This window comes from Salmo salar, chromosome 13 (genome assembly GCF_965601325.2).
Source record: "Salmo salar chromosome 13, fSalSal1, whole genome shotgun sequence".
Classification (NCBI taxonomy): Eukaryota; Metazoa; Chordata; class Actinopteri; order Salmoniformes; family Salmonidae; genus Salmo; species Salmo salar.
The window spans coordinates 105,345,001-105,372,788 of record NC_138303.1 but is presented as its reverse complement, the minus strand read 5'-3'; the positions used below and the strand labels follow the sequence as shown (position 1 = coordinate 105,372,788).

The following is a 27,788-nucleotide window of genomic DNA, read 5'->3' as shown; positions in this document are numbered from 1 at the left end:
TTCCCATGATGTGAGAGGGTGGCACACACTCAAGAGGGGGGAAGGGAGGGAGGTTTGGTGAAACCAAGTATCTGTTTCTTCTCATGGCAAAATCCATTCACTAAATATGACTTGACTGGCATATTTTTGGAGCTAACTCAAGTAGTCTTTATCCTTGTTTTGTCTCTTTTTTTGACCTAGGATATGAACTAGAATTGATATAAAGGCCTTTTCAACAGAACTTCCTGTTCTGATCGAACGCAGCGTAGCAATATTAAATATATGCGTAGTCAGCCATGCCAACTATGTCCCAGTGGGTATACATAACATGAATGAGTTAGCTGAAATGAGCTGAAAAGCTAACTGAAATACTTTGCTGTTTCGTTAAGTTATCTATTATTACTGGAGATCTAGTCAACAACACATACGTTCATCTCATTGTAATGGACCCCTCCCCTCCCTGTTACCAAGCCCATCCTAGAGCTGGAAACAGCCCTCCCTGTTACCAAGCCCATCCTAGAGCTGGAAACAGCCCTCCCTGTTACCAAGCCCATCCTAGAGCTGGAAACAACCCTCCCTGTTACCAAGCCCATCCTAGAGCTGGAAACAGCGCTCCCTGTTACTAAGCCCATCCTAGAGCTGGAAACAGCTCTCCCTGTTACCAAGCCCATCCTAGAGCTGAAAACTACCCTCCCTGTTACCAAGCCCAGCTGTAGAGCTGAAAACAACCCTCCCTGTTACCAAGCCCACCTGTAGAGATGGAGAGCTTAAAACTACCATCGATCTCTCCTGGTGTTCTCTCTTTCTGTTTCCCCTTATCTCTATCTCCCCTTCTCTATGTCTCTCTTTCTATGCTTTAATCATTGCCACATGGCAGGATGCAGGCCTGAGCCTTGGAGAATGGAATAAGTTATGGACCGCATCTGGACTGTTGCAGAATATCTCCAGAACTGTTTTACTGTAATCAATACTAATGTCTTTTGGCTAGTTTCCCCCAGGGATTTCATGTTGGAATGTGGCCCAGATTGAATCATTCCTTTGATTCCATCAGAAGGTTCTCAGGTTCCAAATGGTGCTGTTGCATCCATGAGAGTACATTTGTAACAAATTGATTAGTTAGAAGTAGAACATATGGCCTATTTGGACTTAAACGTTGATATGGCAACCTGTGGTACCCTACTACTACTACTACTACTACTACTACTAGTCCCAATGATTAAATAGATTTCAACTCCCAGTTCACAACAAGTGTGGAAGGTGTTAATAACATATGGAGTAGACCTGGTGTATTGTGATGGGCTGCTCTACTATTACATAATGGTGTAAAAGGCTATCCTAGTTTCCATGGTAATGTGGTCTGTTTCCATAGTGACCACAGTCAACGCTACACCCCTGCACACTTCAGCTGTGCACCAGTTGTTGAGTAATAGTGTGGAAAGGAGAGCTGTGTGATGGCTGGGGTTAGTACTGTATGTAATAGTGGGGAGCTGTGTGATGGCTGGGGTTAGTACTGTATGTAATAGTGGGGAGAGAGGAGCTGTGTGATGGCTGGGGTTAGTACTGTATGTAATAGTGGGGAGCTGTGTGATGGCTGGGGTTAGTACTGTATGTAATAGTGGGGAGAGAGGAGCTGTGATGGCTGGGGTTAGTACTGTATGTAATAGTGGGGAGCTGTGTGATGGCTGGGGTTAGTACTGTATGTAATAGTGGGGAGCTGTGTGATGGCTGGGGTTAGTACTGTATGTAATACTGGGGAGCTGTGTGATGGCTGGGGTTAGTACTGTATGTAATACTGGGGAGCTGTGTGATGGCTGGGGTTAGTACTGTATGTAATAGTGGGGAGAGAGGAGCTGTGTGATGGCTGGGGTTAGTACTGTATGTAATAGTGGGGAGAGAGGAGCTGTGTGATGGCTGGGGTTAGTACTGTATGTAATAGTGGGGAGAGAGGAGCAGTGTGATGGCTGGGGTTAGTACTGTATGTAATAGTGGGGAGAGGAGCTGTGTGATGGCTGGGGTTAGTACTGTATGTAATAGTGGGGAGAGGAGCTGTGTGATGGCTGGGGTTAGTACTGTATGTAATAGTGGGGAGCTGTGTGATGGCTGGGGTTAGTACTGTATGTAATAGTGGGGAGCTGTGTGATGGCTGGGGTTAGTACTGTATGTAATAGTGGGGAGAGGAGCTGTGTGATGGCTGGGGTTAGTACTGTATGTAATAGTGGGGAGCTGTGTGATGGCTGGGGTTAGTACTGTATGTAATAGTGGGGAGCTGTGTGATGGCTGGGGTTAGTACTGTATGTAATAGTGGGGAGAGGAGCTGTGTGATGGCTGGGGTTAGTACTGTATGTAATACTGGGGAGCTGTGTGATGGCTGGGGTTAGTACTGTATGTAATAGTGGGGAGAGGAGCTGTGTGATGGCTGGGGTTAGTACTGTATGTAATAGTGGGGAGCTGTGTGATGGCTGGGGTTAGTACTGTATGTAATAGTGGGGAGCTGTGTGATGGCTGGGGTTAGTACTGTATGTAATAGTGGGGAGCTGTGTGATGGCTGGGGTTAGTACTGTATGTAATAGTGGGGAGAGGAGCTGTGATGGCTGGGGTTAGTACTGTATGTAATAGTGGGGAGCTGTGTGATGGCTGGGGTTAGTACTGTATGTAATAGTGGGGAGCTGTGTGATGGCTGGGGTTAGTACTGTATGTAATAGTGGGGAGCTGTGTGATGGCTGGGGTTAGTACTGTATGTAATAGTGGGGAGCTGTGTGATGGCTGGGGTTAGTACTGTATGTAATAGTGGGGAGCTGTGTGATGGCTGGGGTTAGTACTGTATGCAGATGACCCAGCCAGTGGTGAAACGTAAAGCACTGGGCCTGATGCTGTCATCGTATCAGATTTTATCAGTAGCTGCACAGTGCTAGATCCCGTAAAGGTTGATAGTGATTTTATTTTCATAATGTATTGAAAACAGTAAGCTGATAACCTCCTACTACATTGGTAACCGGTGGATGGAGGACACCTACTGTGTGTGTGTCAGTATGGGTTTAAAATTGGGAGGGTTTTTGTGCTTGTTGCTATGCAGCTTCAGTCTTTTTAGTCAGACAACTCAGCGAGTTAAGTGAAGTATGTGCAGCAAGTTGCTGACTTCACTTGCTGTCAGAAGTCAGGGTGTGTGTGAGTAAATGATCCGGTGAATGTTATGAATGTCAGCCATGTCTGTTCGGGTGACTGGCCGTAATATGAGTAGGCCTAGTAGTGTACCATTCAGAACAGGAAGCTGATATCAGTAATGGGGTGTGAACATTTTAACCAAATTGGGCTCCTTAACATTAAGATAAATCCCTTACTGAAAAATTATGTTTTTGTAGATATTTTTTTTTTTTTAAGTGAACAGCGTAGTAGATCAATTCCTCAACAACTAAGAGTGTCAACTTCTCCGCTGTCTTGGTGCCCTGGCTACCACACTGAACAGCGTGAATCGAACCTGTGCACATGCACAGATACTGTGAGGGCTAAGTGATGCATCTCACTCATCTTATTATCCTAGTCATTGATGACAGGCCCCGGTTTACTGAGGTTGTGAGACTTTGCAAGCCAAGAATTTGTGAGATGCAGCATTCCATTTGCCAGACACACTTTTTGATTGCCGGTTAGATAGGCCTAGTGCACGGTTCTGACTGTCTGCCTGGGGGCTGACTTGCCTATACTGTGACTCACTCACTCACTCACTCACTCACTCACTCACTAAGAAAGATGTTGGTGTTCTCGGAATTTCATCTACTTGTCAGTCTCCTCCATTCCAGAAATACTGAATCTTAAGAGTTGATTCCTATTGGAATCGAATGTTTACACTCAGAAATGGGAGTCAACGTGCATGTTAACATCAGAAGCCTCCTCCCAAAGTTTACTTTATTCACTGATTTAGCACACTCCGCCAACCCTGATGCCGTGTCTGAATCCTGGCTTAGGAAGGCCACCAAAAATTCTGAAATGTCCATCCCCAATTACAACATTTTCCGTCAAGACAGAACTGCTAAAGGGGGTGGAATTGTAATCTACTGTAGAGAGAGCCTGCAGAGTTCTGTCATACAATCCAGGTCTATGCCCAAACAGTTCGAGTTTATACTTTTTAAGGATCCATCTCTCCAGAAATAAGTCCCTCACTGTTACCGCTTGTTATAGACCCTCCCCTAGACACCATATGTTGATTGCCCCCCATCTATTGTCAGAGTTAGAACTGTTGGGATTGGGATATGCTTAACACCCCGGCCGTCCTACGACCTTAGCTAGATGCCCTCAATCTCACACAAATTATCAAGGGACCTAACAAGTACAACCCAAAATCCGTAAACATGGACACCCTCATAGATATCATCCTAACCAACTTGCGTTCTAAATTTTTATTACATTTTTAAAAATGTAACCTTTTATTTAATTAGGCAAGTCAGTTAACAACAAATTCTTATTTACAATGACGGCCTAGGAACAGTGGGTTAACTGCCTTGTTCAGGGGCAGGCCGACAGATTTTTACCTTGTCAGCTCGGGGCTTCGATCTTGCAACCTTTCGATTACTAGTCCACCTCTGTAACCACAAGGCTACCTGCCGCCCCACTAGGCTACCTGCTGCCTTTCTAAATACACCTCTGCTGTTTTCAACCAGGATCTAAGCGATCACTTCCTCATTGCCTGCGTCCGTTAGCGGTCCACGGTCAAATGACCACCACTATGACTGTCAAGCGCTGCCTAAAACATTTCTGCGAGCAGGCCTTTCTAATTGACCTGGCCCAGGTATCCTGGAAGGATATTGACCTCATCCCGTCAGTAGAGGATGCCTGGTGGTTCTTTAACCTCTCTAGCGTCCCACTTGGCCAACATCCAGTGAAATTGCAGAGCGCCAAATTCAAAAACAGAAATACTCGTTATAAAAATTCATGAAACATACAAGTGTTATACATCGGTTTAAAGATGAACTTCTTGTTAATCCAACCAGATTTCAAAAAGGCTTTACGGCGAAAGCAAACCATGCGATTATCTGAGAACAGCGCCCAGAAGACAAATCATTACAAACAGTTAGCAGCCAAGAAGAGGACTAACTAAAAACCAGAAATTGCGATAAAATGTATCACTTACCTTCGATCTTCTTATGGTTGCACTCCGAAGACTCCATGTTACACAAATGTTCGTTTTGTTCGACTATGTCCAAAAACCTCAGTTTTGTTGGTGCGTTTCTGTTCAGTATTAACAACAGACAGACAAAAAAATCTAAAAAGTACCATAAGAATTCTTAGAAACATGTCAAACGATGTTTAAAATCAATCCTCAGCTTGTTTTTGTCATAAATAATCGATCATATTTCAACCGGACAATAACTTCATCAATAGAAAAGGAGAAACAAGAAAGGCGCGGTCCCGGTTACGCGCAGGACTCATGTCTGGAAATTTCCACTGTCCTCTCATTGAAAGTTGTGTTTCTCCCTCATTTTTCAGAGTAAAAGCCTGAAACAATGCCTAAAGACTGGCCACATGCTGTGGAAGCCATAGAGATCACGAACTGGGTCCTAAGTCTTTGTATGGTGGATAGGCTTTCAATGGAAAAACAGCCATTTCAAAATAATAGTACTTCCTGGATGGATTTTCCTCAGGTTTTTGCCTGCCATATCAGTACTGTTATACTCACAGATGTTATGTTAACAGTTTTGGAAACTTCAGAGTGTTTTCTATCCACATATACCAATTATATGCATATCCTAGCTTCTGAACCTGAGTAGCAGGCAGTTTACTTTGGGCACACTTTTCATCCAAAATTCCAAATGCTGCCCCCTGAGGTTAAAAGTGCTTTCCTCACCATCTTAAATAAGCATGCCCCTTTCAAAAAATGTAGAACTAAGAACAGATATAGTCCTTGGTTCACTCCAGACTTGACTGCCCTTGACCAGCACAAAAACACCCTGTGGTGTACTGCACTAGCTTCGAATAGTCCCCACGATATGCATCTTTTCAGGGAAGTCAGGAACCAATACACACACAGTCAGGTAGGAAAGCAAAGGCTAGCTTTTTCAAACAGAAATTTGCATCCTGCAGCACGAATTCCAAAAGGTTTTGGGACACTGAAGTCCATGGAGAATAAGAGTACCTCCTCCCAGCTGCCCACTGCACTGAGACTAGGAAACACGGTCACCACTGATCAATCTATGATAATTGAGAATTTCAATAAGCATTTCTCTACAGCTGGCCACACTTTCCACCTGGCTACCCCAACCAACAGCTCTGCACCCCCAGCAGCAACTGGCCCAAGCCCCCCCCCCCCTTCTCCTTCACCCAAATCCAGACAGCTGAGTTTCGGAAAGAGCTGCAAAATCTGGATCCCTACATATCAGCTGGGCTAGACAATCTGGACCCTCTCTTTCTAAAATGATCCGCCGCTGTTGTTGCAACCCCTATTACTAGTCTGTTCAACCTCACTTGTATATCATCTGATATTCCTAAAGATTGGAAAGCGGCTGCGGTCATTTTCTCTTCAAAGGGGGAGACACTCTTGACCCAAATTGTTACAGACCTATATCCATCCTGCCCTGCCTTTCTTAAGTCTTCGAAAGCCAAGTGAACAAACCAACCACCGACCATTTTGAATCCCACCGTACCTTCTCCGCTATGCAATCTGGCTTCCGAGCTGGTCATGGGTGCACCTCAGCCACCCTCAAGGTCGTAAATAACATAACCGCCATTGATAAAAGACAATAGTGTGCAGCCGTCTTCATCGACCTGGCCAAGGCTTTCGACTCTGTCAATCACCACATTCTTATCGGCAGACTCAACAGCCGTGGTTTCTCTAATGACTGCCTCGACTGGTTCACTAACTACCTCTCAGAGTTCAATGTGTCAAATCGGAGGGCCCGTTGTCCGGACCCCTGGCAGTCTCTATGGGGATGCCACAGGGTTCAATTCTCAGGCCAACTCTTTTCTCTGTTTATATCAGTGATGTCGCTCTTGCTGCGGGTGATTCTTTGATCCACCTCTACGCAGACGACACCTTTCTGTATACACCTGGCCCTCCAAATAAGCTTCAATACCATACAACTCTCCTTCCGTGGCCTTCAACTGCTCTTAAATACAAGTAAAACTAAATGCATGCTCTTCAACCGATCGCTGCTTGCACCCGCCCGACTAGCATCACTACTCTGGACGGTTCTGTGGACAACTATAAATACCTACAGTTGAGGTCGTAAGTTTACATACACCTTAATCAAATACATTTAAACTCAGTTTTTCACAATTCCTGACATTTAATCCTAGTAAAAATTCCCTGTTTTAGGTCAGTTAGGATCACCACTTTATTTTAAGAATGTGAAATGTCAGAATAATAGTAGAATGATTTATTTAAGCTTTTATTTCTTTCATCACATTCCCAGTGGGTCAGAAATGTACATGCACTCAATTAGTATTTGGTAGCATTGCCTTTAAATTGTTTAACTTGGGTCAAACATTTTGGGTAGCCTTCCACAAACTTCCCATAATAAGTTGGGTGAATTTTGGCCCATTCCTCCTGACAGAGCTGGTGTAACCGAGTCAGGTTTGTAGGCCTCCTTCTTTGCACAAGCTTTTTCAGTTCTTCCCACAAATTTTCTATGGGATTGAGGTCAGGGCTTTGTGATGGCCACTCCAATACATTGACTTTGTTGTCCTTAAGTCATTTTTCCACAACTTTGGAAGTATGCTTGGGGCATTGTCCATTAGGAAGACCCATTTGCGACCAAGCTTTAACTTCCTGACTGATGTCTTGAGATGTTGCTTCAATATATCCACAATTTTCCTACCTCATGATACCATCTATTTTGTGAAGTGCACCATTCCCTCCTGCAGCAAAGCACCCCCACAACATGATGCTGCCACCCCTGTGCTTCACGGTTGGGATGGTGTTCTTCGGCTTGCAATCCTCCCCCTTTTTCCTCCAAACGTAACGATCGACATTATGGCCAAACAGTTCAATTTTTGTTTCGTCAGACCAGAAGACATTTCTCCAAAAAGTCCCCATGTGCAGTTGCAAACCGTAGTCTGGCTTTTTTATGGCGGTTTTGCAGCAGTGGCTTTTTCCTTACTGAGTGGCCTTTCAGGTTATGTCGACATAGGACTCGTTTTACTGTGGATATAGTTACTTTTGTACCTGTTTCCTCCAGCATCTTCACATGGTCCTTTGCTGTTGTTCTGGGATTGATTTGCACTTTTCGCACCAAATTACGTTCATCTCTAGGAGACAGAACGCGTCTCCTTCCTGAGCGGTATGACAGCTCTGTGGTCCCATGGTGTTTATACTTGCGTACTATTGTTTGTACAGATGAACGCGGTACCTTCAGGTGTTTGGAAATTGGTCCCAAGGATGAACCTGACTTTTCTTAGTCTCGGCTGATTTTCTTTTGATATTCCCATGATGTCAAGCAAAGAGGCACTGAGTTTGAAGGTAGGCCTTGAAATACATCCACAGGTACACCTCCAATAGGCTAATTGACATAATTTCAGTCAATCAGAAGTTTCTAAAGCCATGAAGTAATTTTCTGGGATTTTCCAAGTTGTTTAAAGGCACAGTCAACTTAGTGTATATTAACTTCTGACCCATTGGAATTGTGATACAGTGAAATAATCTGTCTGTAAACAATTGTTGGAAAAATGACTTGCATCATGCACAAAGTAGATGTCCTAAACGACTTTCCAAAACTATAGTTTGTTAACAAGACATTTGTGGAGTGGTTGAAAAACGAGTTTTAAACACTCCAACCATAAGTGTATTTAAACTTCTGACTTCAACTGTATATCACTCCAGTGTAAATTGCTAAATTGTAATTACTAAGCCACTATTGGCCTATTTATTGCCTTACCTCCTTACTTCATTTGCACACACTGTATACAAAATCTGTATACAGATTTTTATATTGTGTTATTGACTGTACGTTTGTTTGTAACTCTGTTGTTTTTGTCGCACTGCTTTGCTTTACCTTGGCCAGGTCGCAGTTGTAAATGAGAACTTGTTCTCAACTGGCCTACCTGGTTAAATAAAGGTGACATAAAAAAATAAAGGAGTCTATGAATCAATTATTTTGGACGCAACTCCATACCACTCCATCATCGTTGTTAACAGTTGGAAAAGGGCAGAAAGGCAAGCAACAGCAACTAAGTTACTTTGAGAAGTTAAATGAGAAGAAAATGCAAACTTTGCCAGGTGAAGTTAAGGAACAGTAAAGGTAGTATTGGGTAAATGCTGAACCATCTGAAAGAGATGCACCGTGAGACCCAAACCGCTGCTGGCAGCAGCGCAGCTGCATTGTGAATTCGCATGGTATTTTAGGATAATAAAAAAAAAAATCACATTCCTAGTTTTCCTCTTATAACCATCATCAGAAAACGTAGGACAAGTAAAATAGCACTATATGTCAAATTCTCAAGAAGCTGCAATCTGAAGGGAATTGAATTCATAGTCATGACCAACCAGACTAGCAAGCAGTGGCTTTCTCTTCTCTCCAGAAGAAAACAACTGAGTTTTTCTAGATTGATAATCCTGGTAGGACTCTTAATAACCTGTTAGGGACAGACTTTCCGCTAGCGGAACGCCTCACCAATATCCAATGGTAGAGCGTGGCGCTAAATACAAATACCTTAAAAGTGCGATAACTTCAATTTCTCAAACATATTACTATTTTACACCATTTGAAAGACAAGACTCTCGTTAATCTAACCACACTGTCCGATTTCAAAAATGCTTTACAGCGAAAGCAAAACATTAGATTATGTCAGGAGAGTACCCTGCCAAAAATAATCACACAGCCATTTTCCAAGCAAGAATATATGTCACAAAAACCAAAAACACAGCTAAATGCAGCACTAACCTTTGATCTTCATCAGATGACACTCCTAGGACATTATCTTATACAATACATGCATGTTTTGTTCAATCAAGTTCATATTTATATCAAAAACAGCTTTTTACATTAGCATGTGATGTTCAGAACTAGCATACCCACCGCAAACTTCCGGTGAATTTACTAAATTACTCATGATAAACGTTGACAAAATACATAATTATTTTAAGAATTATAGATACAGAACTCCTTTATGCAATCGCGGTGTCAGATTTTAAAATAGCTTTTCGGCGAAAGCACATTTTGCAATATTCTGAGTAGATAGCTCGGCCATCACAGGCTAGCTAATTTGACACCCACCAAGTTTGGTGCTCACTAAACTCAGAATTACTATAAGAAAAATTGGATTACCTTTCCTGTTCTTCGTCAGAATGCACTCCCAGGATTTCTACTTTAACAACAAATATTTTGGTTCGAAATAATTTTTTATTTTATTTCACCTTTATTTAACCAGGTAGGCAAGTTGATAACAAGTTCTCATTTATAATTGCGACCTGGCCAAGATAAAGCAAAGCAGTTCGACAACATACAAAAAACACAGAGTTACACATGGAGTAAAACAACATACAATCAATGATCCAGTAGAAAAAATAGCACCGTTATAGCACCGTTTTGTTCGTATGTTGAGGTCACTATCCGAAGGGTGATGCGCGGGCGCATTTCGTGACAAAAAAATTCAAAATATTCCATTACCGTACTTCGAAGCATGTCAAAAGCTGTTTTAAAATCAATTTTTATGCTATTTTTCTCGTAAAATAGCGATAATATTCCAACCGGGCGACGTTATATTCATTCATAGACTGAAAGAAAAACATGGAGTCGTGTCGTGCATGCGCACTCCAGTGTCATTGTTCCCTGCCTGACCACTCACAAAAACTCCTCCTGTTTTTCGCCCAGAGACTGCAGAGACGTCATTCCACTTTCTGGCGCCTTCTGAGAGCCAATGGAAGCCTTAGAAAATGTCACGTTACAGCAGAGATGCTGTATTTTTGATAGAGATGCCCTAGAAGGAGAACAAATTGTCAGACAGGGCACTTCCTGTATGGAATCTTCTCAGGTTTTGGCCTGCCATATGAGTTCTGTTATACACAGACACCATTCAAACAGTTTTAGAAACTTTAGGGTGTTTTCTATCCAAAGCCAATAATTATATGCATATTCTAGTTTCTGGGCAGGAGTAGTAACCAGATTAAATCAGGTACGTTTTTTTTATCCGGCCGTGAAAATACTGCCCCCTATCCCAAACAGGTTTTAATAGTTTCACAGCATTATGCCTGGCTTTTTACTTTCCCATTTCAGATACTCAGTGGAAGTGTTATCTGGGAGTACTGTTTGTACTGGACATCTGGGCTGTTTCAAGTTGACCTCCAGAAGGACTTTACAAGCAGGAAGTGTATTTCATCTCCTGTTCTATTTCCTAGTGTAACATTTTGTGTAAGAAACAATGTCATTTTATAGAGGGCCATAGTAATGGTGTCTTTTTGTAGACATTAACAGACATTAACTCCACCATTAACTCCACCATGGTTAATTTGCCAAAGACGATGGGTAAATTTAATGGTGTTTTTGGGTAAGTGCAGAAAATGTATTCTGTTGGAAACACAGCTTAGGAGCTCTTCTATGTTTTGTCCTATAAAATAGTCTTAATCTGCTAATGTAACTTTTTGTGAAAAAGCCTGTGTTTACAATCAACCATAATTTCACAGTTTATCCCCCAAAAACGTTCTTTCCCTATTAATTTCCCCCATAGGAAATGCCAACAAACCAGAGGTAGAAAAGATTCTAACTCATTTCCTGTTTTTAGGACTACACGCTGGTTGACCGCTGTTCTCTCACGGTCTAGTTTCCAGTTTCACTATCCTCAAGGCACTCCTGTTCTGTAGTCTATCTATTGACCTTTGACCTGACTGGATGGCTTGACCTGACTGGATGGCTGTTCACACAATGAACCCATGGAAGGTTTGGTCTCTGTCTTCGTCCAAAATGGCACCCTTTTCCCTATATAGTGCACTACTTTTGAATCGAGTCCTAGTGCACTGACTTTATTGGAAATATGATGCCATTTGGGACGAATATCCATGTTTACCTTAATGTACAGGTCATGGAGACTGAGGCTCTTGACTTAATAGAGTGACTTAATAGAGTGACTTAATAGAGTGACTTAATAGAGTGACTTAATAGAGTGACTTAATAGAGTGACTTAATAGAGTGACTTAATAGAGTGACTTAATTGAATACATTTAATAGAATAGTAATTATATTTCTATGGGCGGCTTCCTTGGGTTCTGTAAGCGAGGTCAAGGCTGTATACCTGAGATTTATCCAAAGCTAGTCTAAACTGTGGAATTGAAAAAAGAAACTCATTATAATTTGAAAATTAGGATGTGATTGATATTTTTTATGAGTTAAGAAGCGATATAGCTATTGTATTCAGATTTTATTGTACAGTAAGATTTGGACAAAATGAATAACAGTTGATGAAGCCATTTTGCTCTCTGTGTTCCCATGGATGTCAAAGTCTAGAGGACCGGGATCAGCAGCAGTGTATCTGTTACTGCCTGGAGGCGGTGGGAGATCATATTACACAAAGCCTCAGTTATTTCCTGAGCTTGGCTGCTGCAGCAGGAATAAGGATAGTGATGGTGGTCACTCTGTTAGCACTGAAAGCACTTAGTTCATGTTTCAGCTGTGTTTTCTAAGCTAGTTTACCCCCATTTTGTGTGTTTTTGTCCTTAGTTTGAAGAAGTGCATCATCTGAAAGACTCTCGACCACAGGGGTTATAATGGAGTCGACTTGCTTGTCTATATCAGATGCCAGGGACAGTGCATAATTACCATTTAGTGTGTTTTTGTCCTTAGCTTGTTGAAGCTGTGCATATAAGCAGACACTTTACTCAACCACAGTTGCTTTTAGAGCCTTCTTGTTCTGGGCCGTTTTCTCTTGTATGAGGATTCAGATTTCGTCTGCGACGTTCCCTTCCCACAGTACTGGCACCACAACACGTCAGCGGCGTTCCCTTCCCACAGTACTGGCACCACAACACGTCAGCGGCGTTCCCTTCCCACAGTACTGGCACCACAACACGTCAGCGGCGTTCCCTTCCCACAGTACTGGCACCACAACACGTCTGCGGCGTTCCCTTCCCACAGTACTGGCACCACAACACGTCAGCGGCGTTCCCTTCCCACAGTACTGGCACCACAACACGTCTGTGGCGTTCCCTTCCCACAGTACTGGCACCACAACACGTCTGTGGCGTTCCCTTCCCACAGTACTGGCACCACAACACGTCTGCGGCGTTCCCTTCCCACAGTACTGGCATCACAACACGTCAGCGGCGTTCCCTTCCCACAGTACTGGCACCACAACACGTCTGCGGCGTTCCCTTCCCACAGTACTGGCACCACAACACGTCTGCGGCGCTCCCTTCCCACAGTACTGGCACCACAACACGTCTGTGGCGTTCCCTTCCCACAGTACTGGCACCACAACACGTCTGTGGCGTTCCCTTCCCACAGTACTGGCACCACAACACGTCTGTGGCGTTCCCTTCCCACAGTACTGGCACCACAACACGTCAGCGGCGTTCCCTTCCCACAGTACTGGCACCACAACATGTCTGCGGCGTTCCCTTCCCACAGTACTGGCACCACAACATGTCAGCGGCGTTCCCTTCCCACAGTACTGGCACCACAACATGTCAACGGCATTCCCTTCCCACAGTACTGGCACCACAACACGTCTGCGGCGTTCCCTTCCCACAGTACTGGCACCACAACAGATCCTCAACAGTCAAGGGTGCTGAGTCAGTCATAGCTCCGCTCTGAGTCGTCCGCTCTAAGAGACCGGGACCTTTTAAGGGACCATTCCATTCCTGGTCACAGAACCCCATGTTTGCATCCACATGGCACCCTATTCCCTAGAGTGCGCTACTTTTGAGCAGGACCATGATAGGCCCCAGTTAAAAGTAGTGCACTATATAGGGAATAGCATCCCATTTGGGTCTCTGGCAAAAACCTATTCTCTACCAGCCAGTGCAGCATTATCCTCTGTTCTGTTGGACAGTAAACAGGCAATTCGTGATACAATCGGATTAGTAACAGACCAGAGGTTCTGGGTATTTTTGGGCCCTAATGAGATTGGCACAGGAAGACCTATCCCTAATTGCTATTTTTCATGTTGGTATTTGGCAGCCTGAAATACAAACTGTGAAACGGAGTATATCAGTTGGGATTCCAGACTAGTTCCTCTGGACTAATTTACATTCACGAAATACAATCTCAAGAATCCCTCAGGTCAGAAAAGAGAACCGTAGCGTGTGTGTGTGTGTGTGTGGGTGTGTGTGTGCGCACACACCATTTGTATGGCTGAAGAATGTATCATTTATTTTTTATTGTTTTAGTTTCTCCAGGTGTTTTAGTATCACCCAAACTATTCTCAGTTGGTCTCTGGCACTAAATGGACTGGGAACACATCTCTCTGCTGTGAGGCCTGGATGGTTTGGTCCTGGGTAGTAGTTATCATAGCAGCCCTGTGTAGTAGTTATCATAGCAGCCCTGTGTCCTGTTTTGGCTGAAATTTGTCTAATTGCTGAGGACTGAGAAGGACTAATGGTGTACGGTGCTGTCTGCCAGGCAGCCAGAGAGGCCTACTTGGGCCCTTTTCAAATGCTGTCAAAATGCATCCTGATCCTCATCCCTTTCTTGAGGTAGTCACCGTGGTAACATGATTGGATAGGTTAGATTTAAAGAGGAATCCACTGCATTGATTTCAGCAATCATGTCAGATCAGGGATTGATTACTTCATGGAAGGAAGGATGCATTTTTTGAGTATTGGAGCAGGGCCCTGCCTAGCTCTATGCTGGCTGTCTTTGTCCTCCGGGGGGAGGTCAACTTTCTGGCTCCAGGCTGGTAATGTACTCTGTCTGAGGGCACATTATCCCATCAGACAGCCTTGACAAAAATGAGCCTGGATCAATTGGAAATCGCTTATTTACCTCTAGCTCGATTCCAGCCGCTCTACGTTGATTCTCATATGAAATTTTTTCACCTTTATTTATCCATGTAGGCTAGTTGAGAACAAGTTCTCATTTGCAACTGCGACCTGGCCAAGATAAAGCATAGCAGTTAGACACATACAACACAGTTACACATGGAATGAACAAAATATAGTCAATAATACAGTAGAAAAAAAGAACAAAGTCTATATACAGTGAGTGCAAATTAGGTAAAATAAGGGAATTAAGGCAATAAATAGGCCATGGTGGCAAAGTAATTACAATATGGCAATTAAACACTGGAATGGTAGATGTGCAAAAGATGGATGTGCAAGTAGAGATACTGGGGTGCAAAAGGAGCAAAATAAATAAATACAGTATGGGGATGAGGTAGATGGATGGGCTGTATACAGATGGGCTATGAACAGGTGCAGTGATCTGTGAGCTGCTCTGACAGCTGGTGCTTAAAGCAAGTGAGGGAGATGGGAATCTCCAGCTTCAGAGATTTTTGCAGTTCGTTCCAGTCATTGGCAGCAGAGAACTGGAAGGAAAGGCGACCAAAGGAGGAATTGGCTTTGGGGGTGACCAGTGAGATATACCTGCTGGAGCGCGTGCTATGAGTGGGTGCTGCTATGGTGACCAGTGAGCTGAGATAAGGCGGGGCTTTACCTAGCAGAGACTTGTAGATAACCTGTAGCCAGTGGGTTTGGCGACGAGCGTGAAGCGAGGGCCAGCCAACGAGAGCGTACAGGTCGCAATGGTGGGTAATGTATGGGGCTTTGGTGACAAAACGGATGGCACTGTGATAGACTGCATCCAATTTGTTGAGTAGAGTGTTGGAGGCTATTTTATAGATGACATCGTCGAGGATCGGTAGGATGGTCAGGTTTACGAGGGTATGTTTGGCAGCATGAGTGAAGGATGCTTTGTTGCGAAATAGGAAGCCGATTCTAGATTTAATTTCGGATTGGAGATGCTTAATATGAGTCTGGAAGGAGAGTTTACAGTCTAGCCAGACACCCAGGTATTTGTAGTTATCCACGTATTCTAAGTCAGAGCCGTCCAGAGTAGTGATGCTGGATGTGCGGGCAATGATCGGTTGAATAGCATGCATTTAGTTTTATTTGCGTTTTAAGAGCAGTTGGAGGCCACGGAAAGGAGAGTTGTATGGCATTGAAGCTCGTCTGGAGGTTAGTTAACACAGTGTCCAAAGAAGGGCCAGAACTATACAGAATGGTGTCGTCTGCGTAGAGGTGGCTCAGAGAATCACCTGCAGCAAGAGCGACATCATTGATGTATACAGAGAAGAGAGTTGGTCCAAGAATTTAACCCTTTGGCACCCCCATAGACTGCCAGAGGTCCGGACAACAGGCCCTCCGATTTGACACACTGAACTCTATCTGAGAAGTAGTTGGTGAACCAGGCGAGGCAATCATTTGAGAAACCAAGGCTGTTGAGTCTGCCAATAAGAATGTGGTGATTGACAGAGTCGAAAGCCTTGGCCAGGTCGATGAAGACAGCTGCACAGTAATGTCTCTTATCGATGGCGGTTATGATATCGTTTAGGACCTTGAGTGTGGCTGAGGTGCACCCATGACCGGCTCTGAAACCAGATTGCATAGCGGAGAAGGTACGGTGTGATTCAAAATGGTCGGTAATCTGTTTAACTTGGCTTTCGAAGACCTTAGAGATGCAGGATAGGATAGATATAGGTCTGTAGCAGTTTGGGTCTAGAGTGTCTTCCCCTATGAAGAGGGGGATGACCGCGGCAGCTTTCCAATCTTTGGGAATCTCAGACAATACGAAAGAGAGGTTGAACAGGCTAGTAATAGGGGTTGCAACAATTTCGGCAGATCATTTTAGAAAGAGAGGGTCCAGATTGTCTAGCCCGGCTAATATGTAGGGGTCCAGATTTTGCAGCTCTTTCAGAACATCAGCTATCTGGATATGGGTGAAGGAGAAATGGTGGGGGCTTGGGCGAGGAGGTGCTCTTATTCTCCATGGACTTTACAGTGTCCCAGAACTTTTGAGTTTGTACTGCAGGATGCAAATTTCTGTTTAAAAAAGCTAGCCTTTGCTTTCCTAACTGCCTGTGTATATTGGTTCCTAACTTCCCTGAAAAGTTGCATATCACGGGGGCTATTCGATGCTAATGCAGAACGCCACAAGATGTTTTTGTGCTGGTCAAGGGCAGACAGGTCTGGAGTGAACCAAGGGCTATATCTTCCTGGTTCTAAATTTTTTGAATGGGGCATGCTTATTTAAGATGGTGAGAAAAGCACTTTTAACCTCTGTGGGCTAGGCGGGACGAATTCGTCCCACCTACGCAACAGCCAGTTGAATCCCGTGGCGCGATTTTGAAATACCTTAGAAATGCTATTACTTCAATTTCTCAAACATATGACTTTTACAGCATTTTAAAGACAAGACTCTCGTTAATCTAACCACACTGTCCGATTTCAAAAAGGCTTTACAACGAAAGCAAAACATTAGATTATGTCAGCAGAGTACCCAGCCAGAAATAATCAGACACCCATTTTTCAAGCTAGCATATAATGTCACATAAACCCAAACCACAGCTAAATGTAGCACTAACCTTTGATCTTCATCAGATGACACACCTAGGACATTATGTTATACAATACATGCATGTTTTGTTCAATCAAGTTCATATTTATATCAAAAACCAGCTTTTTACATTAGCATGTGACGTTCAGAACTAGCATACCCCCCGCAAACTTCCGGGGAATTTACTAACAATTTACTAAATTACTCACGATAAACGTTCACTAAAAACATAACAATTATTTTAAGAATTATAGATACAGAACTCCTTTGTGCAATCGAGGTGTCCGATTTTAAAATAGCTTTTCGGTGAAAGCACATTTTGCAATATTCTCAGTAGATAGCCCAGCCATCACGGCTAGCCATTTAGACACCCACCAAGTTTAGCCCTGACCAAAGTCAGATTTACTATTACAAAAGTTTGATTACCTTTGATGTCTTCGTCAGAATGCACTTCCAGGACTGCTACTTCAATAACAAATGTTGGTTTGGTCCAAAATAATCCATCGTTATATCCAAATAGCGGCGTTTTGTTTGTGCGTTCCAGACACTATCCGAAATGGTAAATCAGGGTTACGAGCATGGCGCAATTCGTGACAAAAGATTTCTAAATATTCCATTACCGTACTTCGAAGCATGTCAACCGCTGTTTAAAATCAATTTTTATGCAATTTTTCTCGTTAAAAAAGCGATAATATTCCGACCGGGAATCTCCGTTTAGGTAAACAGGGGTAAGAAAACAAAGCATTCGGTCGACGAGGGCACGCGCCTGAGTCTCACAGTACTGTAACCAGCCACTACCCAAACGCGCTACTTTGTTTCAACCAGAGCCTGCAAAGCCACGATTCAGCTTTTTGCCGCCTTCTGAGAGCCCATTGGAGCCGTAGGAAGTGTCACGTAACAGCAGAGATCCTTTGTAATGGATAGAGATGGCAAAGAAGGCCAAGAAATGGTCAGACGGGATACTTCCTGTACAGAATCTTCTCAGGTTTTGACCTGCCATTTGAGTTCTGTTATACTCAGACACCATTCAAACAGTTTTAGAAACTTTAGGGTGTTTTCTATCCAAAGCCAATAATTATATGCATATTCTAGTTACTGGGCAGGAGTAGTAACCAGATTAAATCGGGTACGTTTTTTATCCAGCCGTGTCAATACTGCCCCCTAGCCCTAACAGGTTAAAGAACAACCAGGCATCCTCTACTGACGGGATGAGGTCAATGTCATTCCAGGATACCCTGTCCTGGTCGATTTTGGAAAGGCCTGCTCGCTGAAGTGTTTCAGGGAGCGTTTGACAGTGATGAGGAGTGGTCGTTTGATCGCAGACCCATTAGGCAGTGAGGCAGTGATCGCTGAGATCTTGGTTGAAAACAGCAGAGGTGTATTTGGAGGGCGAGTTAGTTAGGATGATATCTATGAGGGTGCCCGTGTTTACGGATTTGGGGTTATATCTGGAAGGTTCATTGATAAGTTGTGTGAGGTTGAGGGCATCAAGCTTAGATTGTAGGATGGCCGGGGTGTTAAGCATGTCACAGTTAAGGTCACCTAGCAGCACGAGCTCAGAAGATAGATGGGGGGCAATCAGATTACATATGGTGTCGAGGGCACAGCTGGGGGCGGAGGGTGGTCTATAGCAAGCGGCAACGGTGAGAGACTTGTTTCTGGAAGGGTTCATTTTTAGAAGTAGGAGCTCGAATTGTTTGTGTACAGACCTGGATAGTAATACAGAACTCTGCAGGTTATCTTTGCAGTAGATTGCAACACCGTCCCCTTTGGCAGTTCTATCTTGTCGGAAAATGTTATAGTTAAGGATGGAAATGTCAAGTTTTTTTGTGGTCTTCCTAAGCCAGGATTCAGACACGGCTAGGACATCCGGATTGGTGGAGTGTGCTAGGGCAGTGAATAAAACAAACTTAGGGAGGGGGCTTCTAATGTTAACATGCATGAAACCAAGGCTTTTACGGTTGCAGAAGTCAACAAATGAGAGAGCCTGGGGGATGGGAGTGGAGCTAGACACTGCAGGGCCTGGATTAACCTCTACATCACCAGAGGAGGAACAGAGGAGGACTAGGATAAGGGTACGGCTAAAGGCTAACAGAACTGGACGTCTAGCACGTTCAGAACAGAGAGTAAAAGGAGCAGATTTCTGGGCACGATAGAATATATTCAAAGCATAATGTACAGACAAAGGTATAGTAGGATGTGAATACAGTAGGGGTAAACCTGTGCATATAGTGATAATGAAAGAGAGATTGTCTCTAGAAATAGCATTTAAACCAGGTGAGTTCACTGCGTGTGTGGGAGGTGGAACTAAATTGTTAGCTGAAGCGTTTTGAGCAGTGCTAGAGGCTCTACAGTGAAATAAAACAATAGTTACAAACCAAAACAGCAATGGACAAGGCATGGTGACGTTAGGGAGAGGCATGCGTACCCTGGTGATCATAAGAGTCCAGTGCGTGGCTTCAGGCAGCTAGCGGCGGGCTCGCAGGCTAACAGAAAGGCCTTAGAGGGGCGACGCGACGGAGGAAAGTCTGTTGTGGCCTCCTCGTGCAGTTACATCAGCGGACGGATCAGCAGGGCTCCGTGTGGTAACCAGGCCAATTGGCAAAATATGTATAGTGGCCAAAGAAATATGTCCGAAGGGCCTCTTAAGCCAGCAGTCCAATGTGCTTTAGATAGCTAGCAGGCCGCGGATTAGCGGCTGTGCTCTCAGGGGACGTTAGCTGCTATAATTCTAGGTGGGAAAAGGGAGAAAAAAAAATCAATATATAATAATAATAATAATAATAATAATAATAATAATAATAATAATAATAATAATAATAATAATAATAATAATAATAATAATAATAATAATAATTATAAATTAAAAATTTAAAAATAGGTTCAGAACTTGCGGTAGGAATCCGGAGAAGAATAAGTCTGACTAACATGTCAGTGTGATGTCTGGCAGTGTGAGACTACTGTCCTCTGTCTCCATTTCTCCCTGACATCAATGCTGTTCTATGGGAGATAGTGGTGCAACTTGTTCATGGTTCGCAGCAACAAGCACTCATAGCTCTGCTATGCAACAGAGTCACTGCCCTCCATTCTCAGGACTGATAATGGCATTTCACAGTAACTCCCTCTCTCCCTTACTAACTGTGCTAACAACCATGTTTGGTTGGCTTGCTGGTTTATTTGTTATTTCACCTTTATTTAACTAGGCAAGTCAGTTAAGAACAAATTCTTATTTACAATGACGGCCTACACCGGCCAAAACCCGGACAACGCTGGGCCAATTGTGCGCCGCCCTATGGGACTCCCAATCACGGCCGGTTGTGATACAGCCTGGATTTGAACCAGGGTGTCTGTAGTGGCGCCTCAAGCACTGCGAAGCAGTGCCTTAGACCGCTGCTCGCCACTCGCTGCGCCACATTTTCATTTTATCCCTTGTAATGATGACGGTTGAGTGTCTGTTTTGTATCTAGACTGACTGAGCCAGAGGAAATGGACAGGAAATCAATAAGCCCTGGGGGGTGTGGTCACACTATCAAAACAGGAAGCAGCAGAGGTGATGTAATGTAACTGAATGTTTAGCGCACCAAGCGTGACGTGACATTTTTCCATCTGGCTGTCTGCCTTGGATATTAAATGTAATCTTGATTAAAACATGTTTTGTGTTCATTTGGCAACAAATTTAAGAGACTGAAACATGGGAGATACTACCTGGGATTATTTAATAATACATGCAAATTTTTGTTTTCTGTTTTAAAACATTTTGGTATGATGTGCAGTGTTTCCCAAACTGGGGGTCCGCGGAGGTACTCCCTAATCCCCATTCAAATTGAATCAGGATTAGGGAGAAAAACGGAAATGAAGTGTCTGCTGTGAAAGGCCCATGATCATCTGGCATTGTACAGGAGATAGGGCCCCTCCCCCCCATCTGACATTTTGCGCCGCTTTGGTACTCTTCGTTGTTTCTACATCGCCCAATCCTAGTGCAATACAATGTCATATCTATAATATACCTTTAGATGCACAACAGGGCCTGGGATGCTCACAGGGATCCACAGTACTCCATCGATGGTCCAGTTTTCAATTAAATACTTCTTGAATTCCCTAAAGTTGTTTTGAACATAAGTGCACTGTCATTTAAGCTTTAAAACAGCAAACGTGTGTGTCTGCCCCAATTAGCTTTAAAACTGCTAAATGTTCTTTCCTATGTGAAGAAGGGGGCCTTTACAATTTTGTTTCCCAGGGCCTGAGACTTGGTTGGTCCGACCATGCACTGCAGCAGTCATAGGAAAACTCCTTGTATGCTATTTTTGATGGGGTCCCCGAATATATATAAAAAAAAAAAAAAAAAAAATGTATAAATTTTTTATTTTTATTTATCACAAAAGGGGTCCCTGTCCCCAAAAGGTTTGGAAACACCTACCCTAATGAACACAACCCATGTTTTCACTTCTGACCTTTGATCTCCAGGAGCCAACAGGACCCGGTGATGAACGGTGACTCAGGTTCAGGGGTGGTGACTGCGCCCCCTCCCACCACCGCCCCCCACAAGGAGCGCTACTTTGACCGAGTGGACGAGAGCAGCCCGGAGTACCAGAGGGAGAGGAACATGGCCCCAGACCTCAGACAGGACTTCAACATGATGGAGCAGAGGAAGAGGGTCTCCATGATCCTGCAGAGCCCAGTAGGACACACACACACCCACACATTAATGCGCAAACACACAAATAAAATTAAAAATGTCATGTCACCAACATATGTCATGTCACCAACATAACACCAAAACATACACATTTTGTCCCAAAACTCTTCCTGTTTTATTTACTTCCAATTCTGAATATCCTCTACATAGGCCTGTATCACGGTACGGCCACTTCACACTGTCTCTCTCAATCACAGTACTGTTCTCTCAGCAGCACTCAGTTTAAGCTCAGTGTATAAAACTCAGTGTTTACACCCCAGCCTTTTACTGATGGAAGAAAGACATTCTTTGTGACGCTGTGACACACACACACACACACACAGTCTCTCTCACACACACAGAGAGACAGTGCAGCAGGAGGTAAGAAAAGGGACTATGTTAGGAGCATGTTGTTGAGAGATTTGTTGTTTCACCCTCTAGATAAGTTATTACGAGCAGGACATGTAGCTAGGTTTGACACACAACATGGAAACAGTTGCCAACAAAGGAAGTATGTAACTCTTTAGTTCTTCTGGGCAGTGATTATGTAATATGTGACTGATTTTCTTTGCCTGTTCCCGCTAACAATGTTTATCAGGTTGAAGCCTTTCTATTCTAGTTTCCTCTCAGCAATGCGGCAGTCAACAGGCACTTGTGACAGTCAAGAAGCGATAGCAAGAGAACAGCGACAGACTGCCCCGACAGACTGCCCCGACAGACTGCCCCGACAGACTGCCCCGACAGACTGCCCCGACAGACTGCCCCGACAGACTCTTTTACTTCCAATCACTCCTGTGTTGATTTAACAATAACCATGGATTCTGTAGTAGAAGAACTAAGAATAGCCAGCTAGTGACGGTGTTACAATGCATCAGCGACAACAATGGTGTATTGACCTGTCCTGAGCCTTCGCTGTCTGACTGTGTCGCTGTCTACTCCCCAGGCGTTCTGTGATGAGCTGGATACGATGATTCAGGACCAGCTGAAGAGGGGAAAGACTCCCACCAGCTTGTTGGCTCTGCAGCAGATAGCTGACTTTATGACCACCAGTATCCCCACCATGTACCCTGCAGCGCCCCAGGGAGGCATGGCTGCGCTCAGCATGAGTGAGTTCTCTTCTGTCCTTAAATCAGACTGTAATCTAATTGTGTTTCCCAAACCAGTCCTCCAGAACCCCCAGCCAGTCCAAACCGGTCCTCCAGAACCCCCAGCCGGTCCAAACCGGTCCTCCAGAACCCCCAGCCGGTCCAAACCGGTCCTCCAGAACCCGCACCGGTCCAAACCAGTCCTCCAGAACCCCCAGCCGGTCCAAACCGGTCCTCAAGTAGCCCCAGCCGGTCCAAACCGGTCCTCCAGTAGCCCCAGCCAGTCCAAACCGGTCCTCCAGTAGCCCCAGCCGGTCCAAACCGGTCCTCCAGTAGCCCCAGCCGGTCCAAACCGGTCCTCCAGTAGCCCCAGCCGGTCCAAACCGGTCCTCCAGTAGCCCCAGCCGGTCCAAACCGGTCCTCCAGTAGCCCCAGCCGGTCCAAACCGGTCCTCCAGTAGCCCCAGCCGGACCAAACCGGTCCTCCAGAACCCCCAGCCGGTCCATGTATTTAATGTATTCCAAAAGTATCACAGCTGATTTAACTAATGAGGGGATAGATGATTAGGTGACCATTTTGAATCATCTGTGTTCTTTCTAGAACAACATCAAGTAAGTAGACTGCGTGGGGCTACTCGAGGAGAGGTTTGGGAAACACGAATCTAATGTAATGTGTATATAGAAATAAATACACAGTATGAGCTATATGTGATGCATGTATCCTGCAGCACCCCAAGGAGGCATGACTGCCTTCAACATGAGTGAGTATTATATGTAGATGTAGAATCACTAGCTAGTTAGCGGAGCACTAGTTTGTTACATATACACTGAACAAAAGTATGTGGACACTGCATTCAAATAAGTGGGTTTGGCTATTTCGGTCACACCGTTTGATGGGTGTATAAAATCGAGCACATGCAATCTCCATACACAAACATTGGCAGTAGAATGGTGTTACTGAAGAGCTCTGTGACTTTCAACATGGCACCATTCCAACAAGTCAGTTCGTCACATTTCTGCCCTGCTAGAGCTGCCCCGGTCAACTGGAAGTGCTGTTATTGTGAAGTGGAAACGTCTAGGAGCAACAACGGCTCAGCCACGAAGTGGTAGGATACACAACCTCCCAGAACAGGAACGCCGAGTGCTGAAGCGCGTAGTGTGTAAAAATTGTCTGTCCTCAGTTTCAACACTCGCTACCGAGTTCCAAACTGCCCCTGGAAGCAGCGTCAGCACAAGAACTGTTTGTCATGGGCTTCATAAAATGGGATTCCATGGCCGAGCAGCCGCACACAAGCCTAAGATCACCATGTGCAATGCCAAGCGTTGGCTGCAGTGGTGTAAAGCTCGCCGCCATTGGAAAAGCGTTCTCTGGCGTGATGAATCACGCGTCACCATCTGCCAGTCCGATGGACGAACCTGGGTTTGGTGGACACTACCTGTCCCAATGCATAGTGGTAACTGTACAGTTTGGTGGAGGAGGAATAATGGTCTGGTGCTGTTTTTCATGTTTTTACCCCTCACTGGAACTATGTAATCTTAATGCTGCAGGTTACAATGACATTCTAGACGATTCTGTGCTTCCAACTTTGTGGCAACAGTTTAGGGAAAGGCCCTGTTCTGTTTCAGCATGACAATACCCCCATGCACAGAGCGAGGTCAATACAGAAGTGGTTTTTTGAGATCGGTGTGGAAGAACTTGACTGGCCTGCACAGAGCCCTGACCTCAACCCCATCGAACACCTTTGGGATGAATTGTAACGCCGACTGTGAGCCAGGCCTAATCGACCCAACATCAGTGCCCGACCTCACTAATGCTCTTGTGGCTGAATGGAAGCAAGTCCCCGCAGCAATGTTCCAACATCTAGTGGAAAGCCTTTCCAGAAGACTGGAGGCTGTTATAGAAACAAAAAGGGGGGACCAACTCCATATTAATGCCCATGATTTTGGAATGAGATGTTCGACGAGCAGGTGTCCACATACTTTTGGTCATGTAGTGTGTATATATATATATATATATATATATAAGACCCTCTCTGGTGTCTTCAGCCCCTGACAATAATGCATTTTAATGCATACGTTATGGAGGTATGTATGAGGCATTTGGCTACTGTGCTGTGAATTCATCTACCAAGAGTAAATTCCGTAGTGCAGTACACCTAGTACACAGTACTCCAGCACCTAGTGTACCTAGCTAGTACACAGTACTCCAGCACCTAGTGTACCTAGCTAGTACACAGTACTCCAGCACCTAGTGTACCTAGCTAGTACACAGTACTCCAGCACCTAGTGTACCTAGCTAGTACACAGTACTCCAGCACCTAGTGTACCTAGCTAGTACACAGTACTCCAGCACCTAGTGTACCTAGCTAGTACACAGTACTCCAGCACCTAGTGTACCTAGCTAGTACACAGTACTCCAGCACCTAGTGTACCTAGCTAGTACACAGTACTCCAGCACCTAGTGTACCTAGCTAGTACACATTCATGCTGCTTTGTGTGTTTACGTACAGCATACGTCAAGCACTTAGGTCCCCTCAGGCCAAGATGGTCTCTGCTGAGTTCAGAGGTCGGTAGTAGTGTTGTAGAATGTAACTACAGGCTTCTTAAACATAGATGCTTTGTAATTATAGACGGATAGACTGTTTAAATTGGCATATTATTCTTTGACTGAGGTGAGTGAATTAAATTCAAAGGGCTTTATTGGCATGGGAAACATGTTTACATTGTCAAAGCAAGTTCAATTGATAATAAACAAAGTGAAAAAATGAACAGTAACTATTTCACTTACAAAAGTTCAAAAGGAATAGAAACGTTTTAAATTTCACGTTGTCTATATAGTGTTTTATAACGATGTGCAAATATTTGCACCTCTGTTTCTCGCTCTCTCTCTTCCTTTACAGGTCTGGGCATGGTAACCCCAGTGAATGACCTGCGTGGATCTGACTCGATCTCCTATGAGAAGGGAGAGAAGCTGCTCCGCTGTAAGCTGGCCGCCTTCTACCGCCTAACAGACCTCTTTGGCTGGTCCCAACTCATCTACAACCACTTAACCGTAAGACAGCCTTGTAATGTACTTCTCTAGTGTCTTTATCCACTGCTATGTTGTTAAAACAGACTCCTAGCCAGTATGAAACACCAGAAGTAATATGTAGGACAGGATCTTTTTTTATTTTACTGCAGTATATTGTAGTGCTTTGTAGATTTAACCTGCAGAATATCTTTTCAGAAAGCTCAGCAGGAAAATGTGGAGTTGTCTAGGTTGGTAAAATTAGTTGAGTAAGCATTATATTGTTGATGAAACATCAAAAGAATGTGAAACATTTTAACAACTGCATTCTAGTGTATGTGAGCCATTTGGTGTAATTTGCCAGGTTTGTTTGTTTGTTTGTTTGTTTGTTACTGCTTGTTAAGACCACCATCTGCACTCATGTCTTCCAGGTACGGGTGAATTCAGATCAGGAGAGGTTCCTGATTGTCCCTTTTGGGCTTCTGTACAGTGAAGTCTCCGCCTCCAGTCTGGTAAGATTCTCCCCCAGTGTCTCACTCTTAACAGCTGCCTGCATAATGTGTGACAACGCTGTGAACTAATAGAATATGTTCATCTTATGTTATGCTGAATGCCTTTCAAGTAGTGATTTAAATAAGTGATTGTCATTCAGCCTCCATCATCCAAACACAGATGTTGTCATACATGTAATTTTACCTGCAAATCAATTGTTAAAATGCCAGCAATTATTTTTAGACATCTATGGCATTGTGTTGTGTGACAGAACTGCACATTTTAGTGGCCTTTTATTGTCCCCAGCACAAGGTGCACCTGTGTAATGACCATGCTGTTTAATCAGCTTCTTGATATGCCACGCCTGTCAGGTGGATGGATAATCTTGGCAAAGGAGAAATGCTCACTAACAGGGATGTAAACAAATGTGTGCTAAAAATGTTAGAGAAATAAGCTTTTTGTGTGTATGGAACATTTCTGGGATATTCTATTTCAGCTCATGAAACATGGGACCAAAACTTGAACTATACTGAACAAAAATATTAACGCAACATGTACTCTACAGTACTAACCTAAATGACAGAGTGAAAAGAAGGAAGCCTGTACAGAATAAAATTATTCTCTTCATAACCGTTTAATTTTAAGTATGGTGGTGGCTGCATTATGTTATGGGTATGCTTGTCATCGGCAAACACGAGGGAGCATGAAAATAAATGGAATAAAGCTAAGCACAAGCGAAATCCTAGAGGAAAACCTGGTTCAGTCTGTTTTCCAACAGACACAGGGAGAAAATCTATGGCAAAATTTTAAAATGGGTGTCTAGCAATGATCAACAACTAACTTGACAGAGCTTGAAGAATTTAAGAACAATGTGCAAATATTGTACAATCCAGGTGTGCAAATCTCTTAAACTTAACGAGAAAGACTCACAGCTGTAATCACTGCCAAAGGTGCTTTTGCAAAGTATTGACTCAGGGGTGTGAATACTTATGTTAAAGGGATATTTCTGTATTTAATTTTCAATAAATTTGCAAATATTTCTAAAAACATCTTTGCACTTTGTCTTTATGGGGTATTGGGTGAGAA

General features: G+C 43.9%; 1 protein-coding gene across 24 annotated transcripts in view; it reads left to right on the top strand.

The window, feature by feature from the left end:
* The window catches only part of LOC106568455 (alpha-adducin), a 50,542-nt gene that overhangs the window by 3,612 nt on the left and 19,142 nt on the right, over positions 1-27,788 (top strand). For 15 of the 24 annotated variants that reach the window (XM_014138816.3, XM_045692565.2, XM_014138803.3 and 12 more), the window contains exons 2-6: positions 21,909-22,122; positions 23,063-23,225; positions 23,932-23,964; positions 26,104-26,255; positions 26,642-26,722. In XM_014138816.3, coding sequence (XP_013994291.1) covers positions 21,928-22,122; positions 23,063-23,225; positions 23,932-23,964; positions 26,104-26,255; positions 26,642-26,722 — 624 coding nt within the window. In that variant the 5' untranslated portion in view covers positions 21,909-21,927. The remainder of the gene's footprint in view (positions 1-21,908; positions 22,123-23,062; positions 23,226-23,931; positions 23,965-26,103; positions 26,256-26,641; positions 26,723-27,788) is intronic. The other 9 variants (XM_014138807.3, XM_014138805.3, XM_014138814.3 and 6 more) reach the window with 1 other exon arrangement.